This window comes from Pararge aegeria, chromosome 18 (assembly GCF_905163445.1).
Source record: "Pararge aegeria chromosome 18, ilParAegt1.1, whole genome shotgun sequence".
Classification (NCBI taxonomy): Eukaryota; Metazoa; Arthropoda; class Insecta; order Lepidoptera; family Nymphalidae; genus Pararge; species Pararge aegeria.
The window spans coordinates 14,679,000-14,700,898 of NC_053197.1; the positions used below are offsets into that span (position 1 = coordinate 14,679,000).

The 21,899-nt window shown below is 35.1% G+C and overlaps 1 protein-coding gene across 1 annotated transcript; it reads right to left on the minus strand.

Annotated features, from left to right (window-relative positions):
- Positions 1-12,418: 12,418 nt before the first annotated feature.
- On the minus strand, positions 12,419-19,593 carry LOC120631786 (adult-specific cuticular protein ACP-20-like). The gene is made up of 5 exons (XM_039901465.1): positions 19,549-19,593; positions 16,290-16,479; positions 15,471-15,649; positions 13,779-13,928; positions 12,419-12,661 (listed from the first exon to the last, which is right to left on the minus strand). The coding sequence occupies exons 1-5, from the start codon at positions 19,558-19,560 to the stop codon at positions 12,419-12,421; spliced, it is 774 nt and encodes a 257-aa protein (XP_039757399.1). The 5' UTR covers positions 19,561-19,593.
- Positions 19,594-21,899: the final 2,306 nt, after the last annotated feature.

Here is a 21,899-nt window from a genome sequence, read left to right on the forward strand (position 1 = left end):
GGAATCGAACCCACGGCCTTGGACTCAGAAAGCAAGGTCGCTGCCCACTGCGCCAATCGGCCGTCAATGGTTTGAAAGCCGTGATAGCCCAATGCTTAGAAAGATAGAAACAAAAAACATTTATTTGACCCACGACTAAACAGTATCTACTCAAAAATATCAATGTAAACTGAGACTGTGACTTAACGCAATAAATTATTATAAAATACTAGAGTACCCAGACCGCTTCGCCGGGCTAGATTTTCCTTTATTTTATTTAAACAATAAACTTACATCATTAAATTTTTAATTTAAGTCTCATAATATATTAAATCATTTATTTCTCTCCGTATTCATTCTCTTCTATTCTCTTCTCGAGCGGGTGAAGATCATTATCTACACCCATGTACACCCAACAATAGAATATCATCATAGTAGATAAAAGCTGTATTTGAGAGTTTGACAGTTAAAAAATAGGAGTGCTCCGATCGTCACCAAACTTTATAGGATTACTCGCCAGGTCAATCCAGAGATTCCCTGAAAGTTTCATTGAAATCGGTCCAGCCGTTTCGGAGCCTATACTGAACATACCCACACACTTTCTCTTTTATATGTATAGATAGATAGATTATGATACAAAAACCCGCCAATAATTAAAGGTATACAGATTCTGTAATATAAGAAGCGAATATAAAATGTAGTCGGAATATTCACGCCATTTAGGATCGAAGTATAAATCATATACAACATATTTGCAATTAATAAAATCATGTTTTTATCATAAAGTTAATGTCTCAATTATTACTTTAACTTAACTGAGTACTGCGGTTTTACACATGTTAAATTACAGGAAAGGAATCGTTTACATAGTTTTTTTTATTTGAAACACCTATAGGCGGAAGTTTAACCTGATTGTTGGCGAGGCGATACAAGCCGTGGCGATGCTTCGCCAGGCTATATGATTAAAGCTTTGTATTTCGTATTTAATAATGAAAAAAATATATATACATATAGTACGACAATACACACACCGCCATCTAGCCCCAAAGTAAGCGTAGCTTGTGTTATGGATACTTAGATGACTGATGAATATTTTCTATAAGTAATATACATATGTACTTATAATATAAAGATAAACACCTAGACACTGAAAAACATTAATGTTCATCACACAAACATTTTCCAGTTGTGGGAATCGAACCCACGGCCTTGGACTCAGAAAGCAGGGTCACTGACAACTGTACAACTGACAGTATATCAGACTGAGATTTCCAAAAATAACTGTAAAAAAATATTGGATGTTAAACATGTTAAACAAAACGAATCCGTGAAAAAATGAAAGAAATGGGTATACTTAAAGTAGTCTCGCAAGATATTTATAACAATTTAATCTTTGTAAAACAAAACATTAATCTATATATGAAAAAAAGTGGATACATATAATCAATCGACTTACTAGAAACGGTCATCAATTAGTGATATCAGCATATCGTCTTAGGAAAGCACAGAAAACCTTTGTGGGGCTGAGTTTATGCTTTTATAACATGATACCGAAAGAAATGTTAGATTTACCATAAACATAAGTTTAAAGAATGTATAAAAACACATTTAATGCATGGAGGTTACTATTGATGAATTTCTTAATGACAAGGTTGCCTGGAAAGAAACCGCTTCGCTTTCGTCTCACACAAGATAGAAAAAAAATGTTAAATTGTAAAACGTTGGAAAAGAGCAACTGCAGAGTTTCTTGCCGGCTTCTTCTTGGTAGAATCTGCCTTTCGAACCGGTGGTAGAGTCACTACAAACAGACATTCTTGACGTTTCAAAAGTGCTTATATTAGGCCTACTTGAAATAAATGAATATTGAAATAATGAAAATTAAGGTCAATTTTCATTGTGTGAAAAAACGTCAACAATATTTAAATTATACTGCTTTAAACGATCGTAGTAAGGGGCCTGATCTCAAATAGTTATAGATAGAATTATAATTGCACCTAATTAAGTAAAATCCGTAGAAATGTGGATATATTTTCATATAAATGCAGTTTGGCAACTGCAGTTCGCTCTCGTTAACTCAATTTATGTCGTCCGCTCGCTACTTATACGCTGAAGTGTGTTTCGCAAATCTTGTGCAAAATCCTAATATATCTATCTAATACCTTTAAACGTTGTTGTATTGTATATAATATTATATAATGTACCTAATGTACCTTGGTTTCATATTTAGAAAATGTGTTTTTAGGCAAGGAAAAACTGCTGCCATATCATTAGAATCCGAAGGTAAATTTTGTATCGTTCTACAAGAGTAGGAGTAGGAAATCAGAAGACCCTGATGATTATTTTTTTCCTTTTTTTTGTACGGTAAAAAGGTACTTTATTATTAAAATTTTGAGGGGAGCTAGACCTTCTGCGTCGAAGCAGAGGTATTCGTGACAGGGCTCGTCCGGGGACGTACGAAGGCGGTAGACGTCTTCAAGACCGGATCCGGTCACGCTTTGGATCCGGTAGTTTAACGTACGACCTTTCAGATTTTAGTGTATTCGAGCTATCGAGGTGTATACTATGCACATTCGATGCAATATACAGCGATATAGATGTAAGATTATTTGAATTTCTAATAAGTTGGGTTCTTAATATCATCTATCTAATCTCGATCGATCAGGGCCTCGCCGGATACACCTGCATACCGCCAAGCGACGCGCTCAAGAGGAGATATTTAGCTCTCTGTTATATAAGATATACTGACCCCCAAGACACGGGATATCCTAGTTTGGGGGTCCAGGGTAATTTTAGAAAAAACATTGTACTTTTAAGCAAATAATAACTTTTTATTATTATTATCTTTATATATATATTTCTTGTGTGCGTGTGTATGTCACTGAACTCCTCCTAGACGGCTGGACCGATTTGAATGATTTTTTCGGTATGCGTTTGGGTGGCACCCTGGATGGTTTAGATTTACAAATCAGCCCGACAGATGGCGCTGGGGTCAGCTAGTTATTATTATAAACGTCAGGCGGGAAGAAGTTTATAATACTACGACAATACATGCATCGCCATTTGGCCCCAAAGTAACCGTATCTTGTGTCAAGGATACTAAGATGACTGATGAATATTTTTATGAATAAAATGCATAAAATACTTATAATATACAGATAAACACCCAGACACTGAAAAACATTAATGTTCATCACCCAAACATTTTCCAGTTGTGGAAATTGAACCCACGGCCTTGGACTCAGCCGTCACTCAACAATCGGCCGTCAAATTGTATGTTTACAAGTATATTATATTTTAAGTATAGTATAAATTTCATTGGGAATATTCTTTCATATAGATTAATTTTCAGACACACCTTGATTCTTAGTATCCTTCTGTTAGCATCCTTTTAACACCGCAGTTTATCTTATTTTTTATTATTCTTTTAATTAAAGCATTCGTTTGCCGTACAAGCCATCGAATTGTGGAATGCGCTTCCTATGAACATACGGCAGTCAAAGTCACTATCTATCTAGTATAATTCTTAATGTGGTGTTCTTTTTATCTAGTATAATTCTTAATGTGGTGTACAAATAAAGAGTTATAATAATAAAAATAATAAAGCAGTCCTGCTGCAGCAGTGGTCCTATAGTTTGACAGGGGGAGTTGCGTATGGCTTCTCTCCCAGGGACTAGACTAGTTACTTTTTGCGATATACAAATCTGGTGGCAGTGCATGTAAGGCGTGCAAAAAGCGAGAGGTTCACCTACTAAGCAAAACGAGCATAATCTAGATGAGTTTTTGTGCGTTTGTGATCGCTTAAATACGAGCGGAGTACAGTGATTTTAGACAGATGTACGTATATTATAGGTTCGTCGGTACGTATAGGTAATTATAAAAACGCTGAAGAAGCGTGATAGCCCAGTAGGACTTCGACTTCACTTTCGGGGGGCCGAGTTCGAATCCCAGCACGCACCACTAATTATTCTAAGTTAGGTGCGTTTTAAACCTACATACCTGAGAGTTCTCCATAATGTGACGGCATATGACGGCCGAGTGGCGCAGTAGGCAGCGACCCTGCTTTTTGAGACTAAGGTCGTGGGTTCGATTCCCACAACTGCAAAATGTTTGTGTGATGACCATGAATGTTTTTCAGTGTCTGGGTGTTTATCTGTATATTATAAGTATTTATGTGTATTATATTCATAAAAATATTCATCAGCTATCTTAGTACCAATAACACAAGCTACGCTTACTTTGGGGCTAGATGGCGATGTTTGTATTGTCGTAGTATATTTATTTATATTTATTTAATGTTCTCTAAAAACCAATCCGCACTGGTGGATTGGTGGAAAGAGTGGTGGAGCTGCAGCATCTGCTTGGTCCGTCAACAGTGACGTGCACTTCATACATTCGTAAAAGCACTGCCTACTCCAATTTTTTTAATATAACTTTTACAGTAGGAGGATTTTTCCATTTTATCCCATCTTCCTGCTTTATGCCTACCCTGGTCATAAACTATACAAGCCACTGTCCGTCAATTATTAGATACATAAATATGACCACTTGATGACAAAATGAATAAATGAATGAACATGAATGTTTTTCGGTGTCCGGGTGTTTTTATCTGTATTTATGTATATTATTTATAAAAATATTCATCAGTCATCTTAGTACCCATAACACAAGCTACGTTTACTTTGGGGATAGATGGCGATGTGTGTATTGTCGTAGTATATTAATTATTATTGTTTATTTATTTTAGTTACTTAAAACGCACACAACTTAGAAAAGTTAGAGGTGGAATTCGAACTTGGCCTCCCGGGAGTGAAGTCGAGCTGCTACCCAATGCTCTATCACCGCTTCTTTCCAAAAAGCTCTACTATTTCCAAAAAGCCATGGATTTTATTGCATTTTCAAAACTTCTAACACAACATTCAATAACTTATTCCACGTAGTTAGATAACAAAATTTTTCCTCGACCACGTTTCAAACTTCACAACATTCAATAACTTATTCCACGTAGTTAGCTTTAGATAATAAAATTTTTCCTCGACCAAGCTTCAAACTAAAACCGTTTTATAGGACAATCGATACACATTAAAGATGCATAGTTATCGACTGGTGGCCTGATAACGTGTGACGGAATGGTAATTTAGACACTAGATTGTAATCTAGATCTAGATATCTAGACGTGGGCGGAGTTAGTAGTGGAATTCAAGACCCCCCCATGTTTTAGAAGTTTTCGAAGCACGCCAGCATCACAATAAACTCAGATTTCATCTCTCGCAAGATTAAAAGCAGCTCATGTTAATTTCCGCCCTTTTGACGACCTCCCAGGCGAAGCGGTGAGCGCTGTTAATTTAAGTAGGAGGTCCCGGTTTCGATTCTCGGCAGGGCAATTTGGGAATTTATAATTTCTGAATTTTGTCTGGTCCGGTCTGGTGGGAGGCTTTGGCCGTGGCTTGTTACCACTCTACCGACAAAGACGTGCCGCTAATCTATTTAGTATTCCGGTGCGATGTCGCTTAGAAACCTATTAGGGTATGACTACCATACTACCTAACAGGTTGTATGGTAGTCATATCTTAGACTGCATCATCATTTACCACCAGGTGAGATTGAAGGCATGTGTTATCGTATAGTGGAATAAAAAAATCTCTATGCCCAACATCAAGTCGTTTGGTTGCTTAGGGTGTAAAGGGCGGACAAACAAACAAAAAAATTGATGGAGTATTGATTTTTCATTACATTTTGTAAACAATCTTAAATTTCTAAAATTCCTTACTTTAGAATTCAGGGCATTAACTGCTGTACCTAACTGCTATGGGTTATTAAATTATAAGTCACCATGCATTATGGGTTCTATTAAAATAGTTTATTGGTTCAACTTAAAGACCCAAGTTCCACTCATGTTTTCAATTGACCCCGATATTTATGATAATAGCCAAATCAATTTCGTCGGGTTACTTAAATGGGTTACTGACATGAAATATTTAATGTAACCTATAATTTACACTTTGTCTACCATTGGATAGAAGCAGGCGTTACTTTGCGGAAATCCATGATATATTATCAAAATTAAGCTTAATTTGCTACACTCCTCCTGAGGATATCTCCTGATGATGCTGCGGTTTCGGAGCGAAACGTGCGTAGAGGGTATATTGCCGAAGATCTGTTTGGTGTGGAGTATAAGGATTGAAGAAATTATAAATTACACCACACAGATTCTCCTGCTTTTCGCGGAGTATAGTAAATTAAACTTAATTTTTATAATACTTTGACTACCTTTCATTGTACATAATATTTAGACCTATAACCTTTTTTATTTATTTTATTTATTAATTTAAACATCTTTATTGCGTAGTAAAGGAGAAATTAAAAATAAACTTATAAAAAATCAGAAGCAAAAGGCGACCTTATCACTAATAACTAATATAATAAATTATTAAAAGAGAAAAATAAAATAAGATAAAAAACATATATATGACTTTATTATATGTTTTTTATTTATATATATCTTATTTTATTTTTCTCTTTTAATAATTTATTATATTAGTTATTAGTGATAAGGTCGCCTTTTGCTTCTGATTTTTTATTAAATTCTTTATTGCACACACAAAAACGAAATACAAAGAAACACATTTACAAATAAAAAATAATAAAAAACTAGTTTAGGTATGCAAAGGCGGTCTTATCGATACAGCGATCTCTCCCAAACAAAATAGTAGTTTTTGTAAGGAACAGATTGGTGCGGCAATAAAAATTTCAAGCTACATAAAAATATTGCAAACTAAACTACATACATGGTATAAATTCTAATACTACACATATAATTATTATATATAATATATATTGTTCATACATATAATTATAGTAAACTACATACTATAACGCTACATCCATCTACTACTTTTTTCTTCTAAGGCAGCAGATTGGCGACGTGGGCAGCGACTCTGCTTTTTGAGTCCAAGGCTGTCAAAATATTTGTGTGATGAACATGAATGCTTGTCAGTATCTGGGTGTTTATCTGTATATTGTATTTATGTATATTATTCATAAAAATATTCGTCATTCATATTTAGTACCCATAACACAAGCTACGCTTACTTTGGGGCTCGATGACAATGCGCGTATAGTCGTTAAACAACGTGTGACAGAATTACGCAATAATATTGAAGGATGCATTCGTAAATTTCATAAGGAATCACCCAGTATAAAATCAAAAGAAGCTTATTTTTCCATACAAACGAATTTTTTTTTTTTTTTTTACAATACACACATTGCCATCTAGTCCCAAAGTAAGCTTAGCTTGTGTTATGGGTACTAAGATAACTGATGAATAATTTATATGAATAATATACATATTTACTTATAGTATATAGATAAACACCCAGACACTGAAAAACATTCATGTTCATCACACAAATAATGTCCAGTTGTGGGAATCGAACCCACGGCCTTGGACTCAGAAAGCAGGGTCGCTGCCCACTGCGCCAATCGGCCGTCAAATTAAAAATATTTTAAGTGTTTACTTATGACAGCCCTATTGAAGTCCAAAGACCGACACGCGCATAGTACTTACGCTACGGGACGCGAAACTAATAAAATTACAGGATTCACAAGATCTTAATTTTGCATGTGCTTTATCTAATTTTTTCAGTTAAAACCAAAAAACTATTAGTTTCTCGGTTTCACAGATAAGTCTCAGAGACAGTACGTAAAACCTAAAGTACCTGTAAAGCCTGTGAACTATTATTTCGGTTTTTATTTATTTATTAAATTTAACTACGTAAAAAAAAAAAAAAAAATAGTATATAGTACCGTTTTCTTTTATTTCAGTGAAAAAAATGCATTGCCTCACGGGAATCCCTGCTCCTATTACAACATGTATAATTGTGTTTGTGTCAGCTTTTAAACAGTGATACCGAAATGATATCATGTTAGATAAAAGATAAGAGCGCGTCTTTTGCCTACGTAGTTAGTTACGATGATGTTAGTACACACATTATATCAGCGTACCTTTAAACCTTTAATGTAAGAATGACTGTCGACATACTCGATTTTCTAAGTAGCTGTAATAACAAAGGCTCTGTCCAAAGTTCAGACAATCAATGGTAATCAAAGTATTGAATAGTTAGCATTTTTTTAAATTGCTTTTAGAACCCGGGACTTTTCTGTTCGAAAAACTAGCATTAATTCAGTTGTGAAAGTTATGTAAGCTTATTATATGTATGTATGCAAATATATATGTTTATTTATATGCACCTCTCTTCTTGAGCGGTGTTAAACGCCTTTGGTTGCCTGGAAGAGATCGCTATGTAGCGATAAGACCACCAAATTGTATACTTTTTGTTAAATTTTTATATATAATTTTTCTATATGTTTATGTGGTGTATAATAAAAGTGTATTCAGTCATTCAATATTATTATAAGGTATAATATACCAAGCGGATGGCATAATCCTGAAATGTAGGTGTTTATCATACGCCTATTAATTCGCCGTTCAGACCGGATTACAACAATTCTCAAGTCATGCTAAAAGCTGCAATAAGTCCTACTAAGTAGGGAGACTTCTAACTTTGAAGTGCGAGGTGGAAATACCAGTACTTTGGAATCTAACGTCCATCGGTTCGCGGAGCTATTTGCGCCGCCAATTGAGGTCGTTGAGCTATGTCGGTAATTCTGGCTCTTCTCGGATCACCTCATTCCTGATTTGAGAGAGATGCTTCGAGCATAGCTCTCTCCGTCTCCCGGTGAGGGACCCTGTCTGTCTGAAATTGTAGCTCTCAAACGAATGGATAGATTTTGATGCAGTTTGCTGTTTGAAAACTGATACGATGTAGATGATTCTTACCTTTTGTTTATGAAGACGTTTGATGATCAGCTAACTTCTTCCTGACAGAATGGTCTAAGCACATTTCACAGGTTCGATTTATTCAATTGTTCCGTCATTTATTAATAAAAAAAACCTATATCAATCTATTATCGGCCGACAACAAGGCACGGGTCTCACACAGGGCCTCTTAGAATGAGAAGGTTTCAGACCCTAGTCCATCAGAGTTTACAAGCCTTTGAGAACATTTTGGAGAACTCTCAGGCATGTAGGTTTCCTCAACATTTTTCTTTCGAGTTATGTGCGTTTTGATTTATTTTTAAAAACGCACGTAAATCTGAAATATTAGACCGAAGGTCTAACCTATCCTACATGGCTATCACCACTTACGTAAACACGTCTATACAATACTACGACCATACATCGCCATCTAGCCCCGTAGCTTGTGTTATGGGTACTAAGATGACTGCTGAATGTTTTTATGAATAAATTACAAAAATACTTATAATAAACAGATCATCATCCAGACACTGAAAAACATGTGATTGTGTTATGGTACTAAGATGACTCCTGAATGTTTTTATGAATAAATTACAAAAATACTTATAATAAACAGATAATCATCCAGACACTGAAAAACATTCATGTTCATCACACTAACATTTTCCAGTAGTGCGATTCGAACCCACGGCTTTGGACTCAGAAAGCAGGGTCGCCGCAAACTGCGCCAATCGGCTGTCATATAATTAATAATCAGAACAAATATAGCAAGACAAAACGTCATTCTATTGACATATAATACTTTGCAACCGATTACCTATATATCCTAGTCCGCTTAATCACAGTTGTTCACAATAAAGACACATTGTGTAACCTATCAAACGTGACCGGGGCGTCGAACACGGAACGCAGACGGTAAGTAGGTCCTAACTACTGGTAACGGCATACCAGTAGGTACTTATTACGTAATTGTGAATCAAGGGTTCGGTGATACTGTTATGTGTTTAGGAAACCGTGTTAAAAAAGTACAATGTTTAATGCAGGTCAAATCAGAGCTCGGGCACCGAACTAAGAACATACAGAATCCTCATTCAGCCATTATTGCATGCATTATATTGTGTCTAAAACAGGGAAAACGCCCCGCGCACGTCTCACTTCACATCCGCGGAATGCTAGATCACAAACTTTTCCTAATTTTCTCATATTATGGTAAAAGTTTAGAACTTAAAATAATTACTGTCAGTTGACAGTAATTATACTTTTATACTCTTGCAGTTATAAAGGGTATAAAAGTGATTAATTCAGAGCATTCTAAGTGTCTACTTATGACAACCCTATTGAATGTGATAGGAGACGCTGTATCCGATTTCTTTCAGTAAAACCTATGGCAGTGGTTTACTAAAAGACTATTAGGTTTTCGGTTTCACGGATAAGTCTCACAGACAGTACATAATATAACTCTAAAGCCTGTGAAGTATTATTTCGGTTCTTTTACACGTTATATATAGCAATACTTGAATTGTTATATGCGTATAAATATATAGGTCAATAGGTTTATCGTTAATGGGTATGCTACATAACATACTAGATCGCAAGACAAGCCACTCCCGCGCCATATAAGAGCAACTTTCCAGAACGAGGATGTATGTAGGTATGTATGAAACAATTTATCCAGTTTGTGACTGTAACACTATATTCCGCCATCAAGGAACACGTTCTTATGTGTTTATATAACCAGTGAACTAGTGATATAGTTTTAATTACAGTTTATATAAAGCTTATAAGTACCTAATGTAATTTATGTTGAATTAATGAACGAATGAATGAATGAAAACACTTTTACTGTACATAACGAAAAAAAGCGAAAAAATTGTAATTAAAAGATGAACACAAAGTATACAATTTGACGGCCGTATCGCTAGATAGCGATCTCTTCTAGGCAACCAATGGCGTAAAACACAGCTCAACAAGGGTTGAATGTTGAGCATATAAAAATACATATATATTTGCTTACATACATAAATTCTATACATATATAGAATTATACATAAATTCTATGTTTAGAATTTATATATATATATATATATTCTGTATATATATTGTTAAAAACGTTCAGAATAGTGGTTGAGGCCGTAGTCCACCAAGCTGGCCCAGTGCGGGTTGTTGGACTCCACACACCTTGAGAATAGTATGGACAACTCTCAGGCATGCAGGTATCCTCACGATGATTTCCTTTACCGTTGAAGCAAGTGATATTTTGATTGCTTGAAACGTACATAACTTAGAATAGTCAGAGGTGCGTGCTGGGATTCGAACTCGGCCCCCCGAAAGTGAAGTCCTACTCACTAGCCTATCACCGCTTCAGTTTATTAGAAAAGTAAATAATAAAGTGAATTCCGCTATCAGAGACGTGTTTTAGAAGCTCAATGTTTTTAATTTCACTAGGTACCTTTATTTTAGTTTATTAAGAGACATACGTACGATGATTTATTAACTTTAAATGTATTAGAATATAAGGTATAAAAAAAGATAGAAGATATTTCAAAAGTACATTTTATTAGAAATAAAAGTCCCTCTATCAAATAGTTTTTAGTCGACTGCTGACGAAATAAACTTGATTTATAAAAACTTATAACTAATAAAGGAAATCCTATATACAAAAGTAAAAAAACAGGTACATACATTTGAAGCCCATCCTTTACTGGTATTAAACTTTGAGGAGATCAAATGAATATATAAAAAATCTCAATCAAAAACGAAAAGTATGGCAAGTTATCGTAATAACTCAAATTAAAATTATTTATATAATTAATAGATATAAGAATACATACAAATAAATATTCTTACAAAATGTTTTGTTTTACAAAACTAATTTGGAAGGACTGAATATTACTTTGCCTTCGTAATATACAACACAGTGTAAATCCTTAAAATTAGGCAAATATTTAGTAATTTACTACTAAATAGTTCCTTAGATTTTAGCGTTTTCAAAATATTTTCCGAAACGTACGCTGAAGTTTTTGTTTTCTCAGCTAAATAATGTATTCTTTTTCTTTACGTAATGGCGGTTTTTGCATCTTACCTTCATTCAAATGATCTTTCGGAAGAGTGATATATAAAAATATAGGCCTCTACTTCATTGCACATCACCCCTTTACACATCGGCTTCAAACACATCAACACACGCACACTAAAACTAATTTACACTAAATCACAAAACACCAATCATGACGTGACCATAACAAGCCAAACGCAAAAAGCTATTTCATTAACAAATCTAAAAAATTCAACAATTCCTAAAGACTTTTTTTAACTCAAAGAAATACTTAGTAAAAATATGCCGATTAATAATGTCAAAGATTTGCTAGAGTACGTTTAAATTGAAACAGTTAAATTTCAAAACATTCTAGCATATTCAGGTACTTTTACAATATTTACCTCAACTGATATAGCACGTGAAATCGTAAGAAATTTTATCTATAGATTTACATTTTGCTAATATATGTTTTAGCGAGAATATCGAAAATGCAACCAAATGTTTTCTGGACAAAAACGATTTGCGTGGAGGCTTAATACGGAATCAAATATTTTCGTATCCTCAAACACCTTGTCCTATTCAGTCGTTTACCAGATTTTGGAGTGCAGATGTCCCCCCAAGTGCCCTCCAAGGTGTCCACCAAAATGTCCACCGTGGATGCCACCGCCGCCGAGGTATCCGGAGCCGTAGTAACCTGAGCCGAGGAGACCTGATGATAATCCAGAGCTGTAGACAGATTTGACGATGCCCACTGGGACTGGTTGCGCCACTGGTACGGCTACTGGTCTTGCTACTGGTACTGGGTATGGTGCTGGTACGGGTACGCCGACCTGAAAGTGAAAATTAGTGTTGGAGATTGAATGAATGAATGAAAATACTTTTATTGCACACCACAACAAGTACATAAAAATAAGAAAAGTATAACAAAACAACGTATACAATTTTAAGTTGGAGATAGTTGGAAGTTCCTCATTTTAATCGACGGACGTTTATACCTGGGTATTTTGTAGCGAATTATGTGATTTCCTTACTATTTTCTTGTTTTTTCTTGTAATGAGTTTCGGGCTAATAGTTTAATAGTGATTTCATTTGTTAAAACAGCAGTAATTCCCTAATGCGTTGAGCATCTAGTAGAAATCTATATCTCTTGCAAATTCCTTTTGTAGGCTCAATTATATATTATAACTTGGGATAATTATCAACGTTCAGAAATCTTAAATACTGTTTTTTATTTTCATCTGTGAAGTGTCAGTTTACAAGTTCTCTAAATATTACGCATCGCCAAATCGATTTCTTACCTTTAGATGGCGTCTAACGTCGTTATTCATTATCTAAGAATTGGTGAAGGTAGACTTCTCTAGGCGGCACTTAAATCGTTAGGATTCCCGTTTAGGCATTTCCTAGGTTTAGGCGCAAGCGTTGCATAGGATCGGAGAGCCCTGATTGTCATATATTAAAGTCTGTTTTTGCTTGAATATAAATTTTCAATGGTTTTTTATAGTTTGATAACGATAAGAACGTCTCAAGCGCTATAAAAAGCACGTTATTTACGTGTAAGAGAACACCTATAACTTGGCAGTGTTTTTATTCAGTTATGGCTAACTACGAGTATATAGACTTATTGACTGTGAGATCGACCCTTCTCAGACTCGTTTGGAACACTCTTAGCTTTACTTTTGAGTTTACGAATATGGTTATTATCATTAACTCATTACCAATACAGATCACGGGTCTCCTCCCACAATGAGAAGGGTTGAGGACGTAGTCCGCCACGCTAGCCCAGTGTGTATTGGTGGACATCATCACCTCACAATAATGGAAACATAAATCCATGAACGCTTTCTAGGTGCATGAGATACGCTATCATGAATAAAGAATGATTGAACTTGGATAATAAATAGTCGAAATACGAACGTGATACTTTATCGAAATTGTTATAGAACTGACCTGCTTGACAACTGGGTACGGTACGGCGTGGGGTACTGGCACCGGAACTGGTCTGTCAACTGGTACGGCGACGTGTTTCTCGACTGCCACTGGGTACGGTCTTGGGACAGGAACAGCGTAGGGGCGGTCTACTGGGTACGGGACAGCCACCTGGAAAAATATGATGACACTGACAATTAAATAAAACTAGAAGGAAAGAAAAGAAAGAAACAGAAATCGTTTTTATTGTCACATATTTGATTAAAATGTTTCATTTGTATGATTAATTTGTTTTAAATAAAATAAAAATGTGTGACAAAGGAGCTGGCCCAGTTTAGCTGCACACTGAAAGGCGCAACACTGGTTTTAAGTAATCCGTCTTATTTTCGTCTTTTGTCAATTCCTCGCGACTAAACAAACAATCATTAATCGCAGCAACTAAGAAAACAATAATTTTGAAGACCGTCGTGTCCATAATCTTTTGCCATTTAATGTCGGCAAAACTTAGATCCTCCATGCATGTTTAGCTATTTTGATAACAATAAACGGGACTGTGCTCTTCGGTTTATGAAAAAAAAAACCTACGACAATATACACATCGCCATCTAGCCCCAAAGTAAGCGTAGCTTGTGCTTTTGGAACTAAGATGAATATCTTTATGAATAATATACATATTTACTTATAATATAAAGATAAGCACCTAGACACTGAAAAACATTCATCCAATTGTGGGAACCGAACCCACAGCCTTGGAAAGCACGGTCGCTGCACACTGTGCCAATCGGCCATCAAAAATAATTAAGAACTTTCCGGTGGAACCTACACTGTGCTTTCAACAGGGTTATGTATCTTAGTTGGCACAAATTTAGCTAGTCACTAGACATCAAATAACGCCCAAATCATTATTAAATTGAATCTGTCAATATAATAATGGAGACAAGCGGCCCAGGACCGTGGATTGTGGAACTCCCTACAAAAGACGTATGTACAGACTCCAGCAGTGGACGTCAATTGGTTGAATTGTTTATGATGATTGTATGTAACAACCGAGTTGAAATTAACTCAGTTGGAAACTTAGGAAAAAGAATGCAAACTATGGATTTAATATATAATTTCGATAAATATATATATTCGAGTTATTTGGTGGCAAGTTTTCACAGTGGCTACTTAAATTTGGTCTCAACTAAGATACAGAATCGGTCTGTCGTGTGATATCTTGGTAATTGTCATTTCGGCTGTTGGATCTCTCCTACATCATTCGGAATTGCCGCAATTCAAGACAAAATATATCTGTTATTGGAATACTTATATTTCTAAATTCTCATAATATAAGAACTTTGCGGATTCCATATCCATCATCTCTCTACTTTAATTACTTCTTATTTCATATTTACTGGAATTTAAATTTCTGATTACATTTCTGCCAGTTTTTGTATAAAATTTGACGCAGTTCATTTGTGAGAGTTTGATGTTTGTATCCACATAGTCGCACAAACTTATTTTGCCAGGTGTAAGTGAACCCGTTGCTACATATAAAAAACACAATACTCTTCTTTTTAAGGAGTGTGAGATTATGAACTTTGACAGACCACATTTCTCCAATGAGATTAAAGTATACATGTCTTTTATTCATTTCAATTAAATAGGTACCAGGAATTCATGTTTGAGAGGAGTTCAAGATGTTTAAATGTTTAGTTTACTCAAAATACTAGCCTTCACTGGAACTGGAAAAGGTCTGTCGACAGCTACAGGGTACGGTGCTGGTACGGGCACTCCGATATGCTTGGTCACAGTGGTGTGGACGTCTGCGCCAACGATTGTGCCAACTCCGCCAATTCCGGAGCCGATCCCTACTGCGCCTGAAGACAGAGCTAAGCCACCGCCAAGTCCCCCTGCAATAAAATGTAATGCTGATTTATTTAATATTGTTTAACCGTGGTGCTCTTAAGCATTAATTCGACTCTACCTTTTGTGAACTGGTTTGATCATGTTATTGTGACAATGTAAATAAAGCGCAGCCAAATCTTGGTCTTCATAGCTTTTAAGCAATAAGGCCGCCAATTTCCTGGAACCTACTTTCTTACTCTTAGAGAAATAACAGTACAAAATTGTAATAAAAATACGCAGTGACAACCAACACATCAGCTGTGTTTACATTTGAGGTTAAATGAGGTAACAGATTTATATGCAATTATATGGTTAATTCAACGGCGAAAATTATGGTACTAGATAATATTGCTGCTTGCTTAAACACTTTTTTTTTTTTTTTATAGTTGTTGACGGATCCAGCAGGTATCCCATCCCCTATAAACAGACAACCCTTTGCAGGGCATTCAAGGAGCACGCCCTGTAACTTACCGACCTCTGTGCATCAACCAGCAAGGTACGTTTTAAGATTAAATAAAATACACCGGCAACCACGCCATCCAGACCGGAACACAGTATTTCATCAATATTGCTTAGCGGCAGAATAAGCATACTGGCAGTACTCCCCCGGACGAGCTATGTCACTTAATGTATTTAAATGTTTACCTAGACCGCCATATCCATATCCGCCGCCGATGTAGCCTCCGCTGCTGTAGCCACCACCTATGTGACCCAAGCCGACGCCGTGGCCCAGGACAGCTCCTCCGTAATGGCCGACGAGACCGCTGCGCTTCTGCACGACTTTACTCGGCTCAGGCTCCGCCAGAACCGAGGCAGTCAAGAACAGGAATGTGATCTGAAATTGATGAATGCATGAAATTAATATTTATAAAATTAACGGTAAGTTTGACAAATAAATGCAAATTTCGTGGAGTCTTCAAATAATATTTGTATTTCGCAGACCTCCCTGACGCAGTAGCAAAAGTCTTAAAAGTGTCTTATTACTGGGAGCTTCGGAGTTCGACCAAAAATTAAGGAATTTAATTCGAGTCGAAAAGTCCGGTACTATGCCGTGTAAAACTGATAAGGAGATTTGGTTTAATATAACTGCCATACTTCTAACAGATTATTCCGCTACCATCTTAGACAGCAGTGGCGTGCACTTCATAGATGCACAAATGCACTGCCTACCCTAAACATTTCATACAATTTGTATAGCCTACCCTGCTTAAAGCCCCTATGCACGCTACTGTTAAACTGCATTATTATTTACCATCAGGTAGTACAGTAGTAGCAGTAGTGCAAGCGGTGATAGCCTATTGCTTAGGGCTTCGGTTCCACTTTCGGGAGGCCGAGTTCGAATCATTTTTGCGCCGGGGTTAAAAAGGTGTAATCGCAGTCAAGGGTTAAGATTTACTAGACGAACAAAAAGAACCCCGTTATCCATGACTCGCTTTTTACGCAACCGTCAGGTTAACGTCCGTGTTAATCAACATTGCCAAAACCGTATCGATATGATCAGGCATGTACGAATTCATCACGAATTGAACAATCGACATCACTTTTACTAGTTACGTGTGATGACTTCATCACTACGCGCCGCTCGATTGACATGCGCTAAGGGCGCGAACGAAAACGAAATTTCAGCCATGTTCAGAATTTCAAATAGATTATGAACATTATATTATGGTTCATGAATGATTAATGTGCGTATGTTCGGTATCATATTTATTTTTTGCTTTCGTTTGATTTCAATGGAAATAAGATTCCGTTCTATCTACCAATACTTAAAGAAGTATTATTATAGTATTGTATTCGTATAAGTTTTGTTTCAGAATTATAATCCTTATTTTCAGGACGTCATGTTACTGAATATATATTTTATCTGTGCTGTTGATTAATAACAATGTATTTATATAAATCTAAAAACAATGGATATTGATATTAAAGTAAGAAACCGTAATATTAGTTTTTGTCATACTATTAAAAAAATCTTATTTTTAATTAAAAAGGTAAAGTTTGCATCTTCTATTTTATTCTTTTTTGTATTTGCATTTTTTTGGTTTTCTGTGTTGTGTACAATAAAAGTATATTCATTCATTCATTCATTCATTCATTCATTGATACAGTGTTACGTCTGTGCCTGCTATTTTCTGTGTAAATATCCTTCCTTTGTTTTATTTTTTTATTAAATCTGCAGTAATTGTTAGTTTACGCGAAATTAGCTAGAACAATCCTAAAAGATCGGTTCAGGTTACAAAGGCCCCTATAACATTTGCATCTTGAAGATGGCAGCTTAAATGGTCTTAATTTCATCAAGATTTAATCCATCGAGAACTTTAATATGCATACGAAGAAACAAACAGGAATACTTTCGCATTTATAAAGTTAGCACCCATGGATTCAATTGATGAGACATAAATCAAGAGTTCGCTCGCGTTTTTTTTGGGGCTTTTTAAAAAATGCAATCCTTTTGTTTAGATATTTTACTATGTCTCCAGGATTCATACTATCCCCATCCCCTTACAATTATGTAAAAATATGTATGAACGCATCATAAGTGCCTGCAATAGGCCTACATGAAGAAAGTAATTTTGAATTTGAATTTTGGATTTAAATCCATGATTTTCCATCTCTAGGATTACTGGCGTACTTTTTAATCTGCAATTGTTAAGCCGGACATAAATAACAAAGGAAGGAATAGACTTTCGCATTTATAATATAAGTATGTGTGTATTTTGAGTGCTTTTCTCATTTCCTAGATATAAAAAAATAAAACTACAATTATATAAAAAAAATTGGAAATTGACCGAAGTATTAAGTTTACTACACTTATTTTTACTTTAATATTTTATACGTAACTAAGCCCAAAATGAACTATTTATTTTACCAGCCTTATTGGCTGGATGCAAATATATTGTGTTCGTACTAATACTAATATCACTTTCACATGTGTTTTGTAAATATAACCTAAAATAAACTGTATGTAATATGTAATGTAAAACTAAAAATCTAAAACGTCTTCGAAACCATCGCAGCGAGGCTCAGTTTCTAAGAATTCAATTAATTTTAATTTAAATTATTTGGTATTATATTTGCTCCGTGCCTTGCTTCGATTTTCTTTTATATATTTTTTAATACTAAAATAAGTATCTCGGAACAAAATTATATTATCTGCATGAAAATCCTTTTGTTAGTTCTTGTAGGTTTGCTATTTAAATGCCTACGTAAAACACCCCACGTGGACTATGAATATTAATATTGTAATGCTATTTATTTAACGCTGACTATGTATATACTATATCCTATGAAAAGAAAACCATTTTCGACTTTCCGTGCCTATATCTATATTCCAATATTAAGGTGACAATAAATATTAATATTTTAATGTATTTCTATATCCACCGAATATTATTTTATTTTTTTTATTTTCCGTGCATACATCTATATTTCAATATTTAAAACTCACAGTTTGTTTTTCTTAACGCGCTAATCTCAGACACTATCAGTCCGATTTTAAGAAATCATTTTCGCTTTTTTCGTCAGTCTGTCTATCTGCTATCCAAAAGCACGCAGATTACAACGGTTTTTTTCATCATTGCATCGTTTAAATAATTCTCAGAATGTTGAATGGATAATTAAGTCTAATTAAGTTATTTTGTAAGTAGAAAAAAATATTTAACTTATACGTATAACATACAGTCAACAATATAGAAATGAAAAGGCGGCCTTATTGCTGCAAGCAATCTCTTACAGGCAACCTTTGTAGACTTTACTTTTTATTTCTGATTTATACCCGTGCGAAGTTAGGGCGGATTGCTAATTTTAAAAACAGTAATAAAATTGTTCTTGTGTGTTATACATTAAATGCCTATATAACTTATTGTCTAAATTAACCTAACGTGATGTAATGTAAAGCACTTACAAAAGCCTTCATATCGTAATGTGGAACACAGCACTGTACACTGCACCTTCAATAGCACTGCTGCTGCAAGGAGGGCCCGCTAAGGTTATATACAAGCAGCCAAAACAACACCCCACTCGGAGGTCTTCGCGAGCGTAATTATTAGCAATACGAAAACACTTGTGTTGCATAGATTTTTAACTATCGGACCTTTTTTAGAATTACAGTATTTTTAACTAGCTCTAAATCTATCATTTAAAAAATTAAATTTAAAAACTATATACCAATATAATATACCTATAAAAGGCACTTTTAATATACATGGCATTATTAAAAGAAGAAAATAGGTCAACACCTTTTTTTTATGATTGTGTTACAGACACAAAACAGGCCATAACAGAAACATTAGAACAACAACCAATAAAATAAAACTAGATACTCTCCACACACAAAAAAATAAAAAAAATAGTAAAATAAAACAAATAAAAAAGTATACCACTTTTAACAAATACTTTTTTGTGTTATCGATGTAGCAAAATAATTATAATTTTAAGAAACTATAGACGACCTCTGTGGCGCAGTGGCGAGCGCTGTGGTCTTATAAGTCGGAGCTACCGGGTTCGAAACCTACAGGGGTGATTTTGGATTTTAATTTCTAAATTTTCTCTAGTCAGTTTTTTTTTCCTTCCTTTGTTCCTCCGACATAGTGATCGGAGACTGTTAGGTCGGTACTATTTTGGCTTTTTTTACTCGTTTATTTTAAATCTATTGGACTACATACTACTCATTATAAGAGCAGTTCATCAGGGTAATTTGTCAATTCCCACCATTTATCGTCTCTGGTCTGTTGAGGTGGGAGGGAAGGCTAGTTACCCGGCTAAGTTTGTTTTAGGCTCTTCTTAGACCAGGGCGCGTTTGGAACCCTTGTAGCTTTAGATTTAAGTTGGCGAACGAAGCTATCACCATCTATTTACAATTATGTAAAAAAATATGTATGAACGCTTCATAAGTGCCTGTGATAGGGCTACATGAATAAAGAAATTTTGAATTTGAATTTGAATTTACCGACAAAGAATCACCGCCAATCGAATAAGCGTTCCGGTACTAAGGCATATAAACCAAATATGGGTTTAATATAACTGCTATACCCTTTAGCATCTTAGACTATCATCATGTACCACCCGGTGCGATTGTAGTCATGGCCTTACTTGTAATGGAATAAAAAAAAAAGTGTGTGTACTTATGTACACGCTTTAGAAGTAATAATTCCTTAGCGCAACAAGATAAAAATCTTTTCAAAAATTTTATCTTTCGCCTTGTCCTACGTTTGTAGAAAAGACAACAATAACAATAGAAAAATGGTATTTAATGCATTGAAAGTTTAATTATAACGCACAATGCGTTAAAAACAGTTTATTTAAATATCACGAGAAAATATCTCTACATAATGAAAAAAAATGACATAATAAACATAATTAAAATTGGAATACTAATAGACTTATTATAGGACATCCAAATTTCACTTAACATTACAATTTGAGATTTTTGTACCAATGAATCAATTAAATCACCGCAGACTTTGACAATTGAAAGTGTACACTGTCAAACCTTATAGCTAACTTCAGGGTGTCGGTTTTTTGTGACGGTGTGCGCGCGCATCGTAAAAAATGACTCATCATTTTTCCCTAACGCGCCAAAAGAAGTGTAACTTCAAAAATAAATAGTAATCTTAACACATGGACGTCTTACATTGTTCATTTGGCTTCTGAAGTGCTAATAATTGAATCCGTGACCTTAGTACCATTGCACTGGTGTACCTACCATTGCCCCAGATAACTCGTTGAAATACTCATTAACACCCGTAGGTGTACTTTATTGATGAACTTATGCCATATTGTGAAATAACGTTTTAGCACTGTAGCTGCAACAGTTTTTGGTAAAATTAGGAAAAAAAATGTTATTAAAACATTAAGGATGCTCGGTCTTCGCAGAACTCCTGATTTCCCTTGAGATTAAAAAGTGTTTTTTTTAGAACTGTTAATGAAAAACAATCGGTAGGATTATTTTCTTATTGTACAGTATATATATACTACAGTACAGTACACAAGAAAAAGTACATAATACGGAAAAGAGATTTTCTTATAGTCTACATTATGATCTCTTCCAGGCAACCATACCTAAACAAAAGCAACAAAAATGAGCAGTTGATATTTTCGGGGAATTCTTGGTACTAAAAGCTAACGAAACCGGGCAATTAAGCGAAAGGTCGAATTATCACCGTGGCCGCAACCGATTTAGGTTAAATACCTAAACAGATACCTACGCCCAACAATCTCTTCCTGGCTGGTGAATTGTGATAAAAGGAGTGCAAT

What these genes read in the sequence shown, in the direction of transcription:
- LOC120631786 (XM_039901465.1), bottom strand. An exon ending in ATATGGATATGGCGGTCTAG is followed by an intron (nt 15,650 to 16,289) that starts GTAAACATTTAA and finishes ATTTTATTGCAG; the next exon opens with GGGGACTTGGCGGTGGCTTA. An exon ending in CGTACCCAGTTGTCAAGCAG is followed by an intron (nt 12,662 to 13,778) that starts GTCAGTTCTATA and finishes TTTCACTTTCAG; the next exon opens with GTCGGCGTACCCGTACCAGC.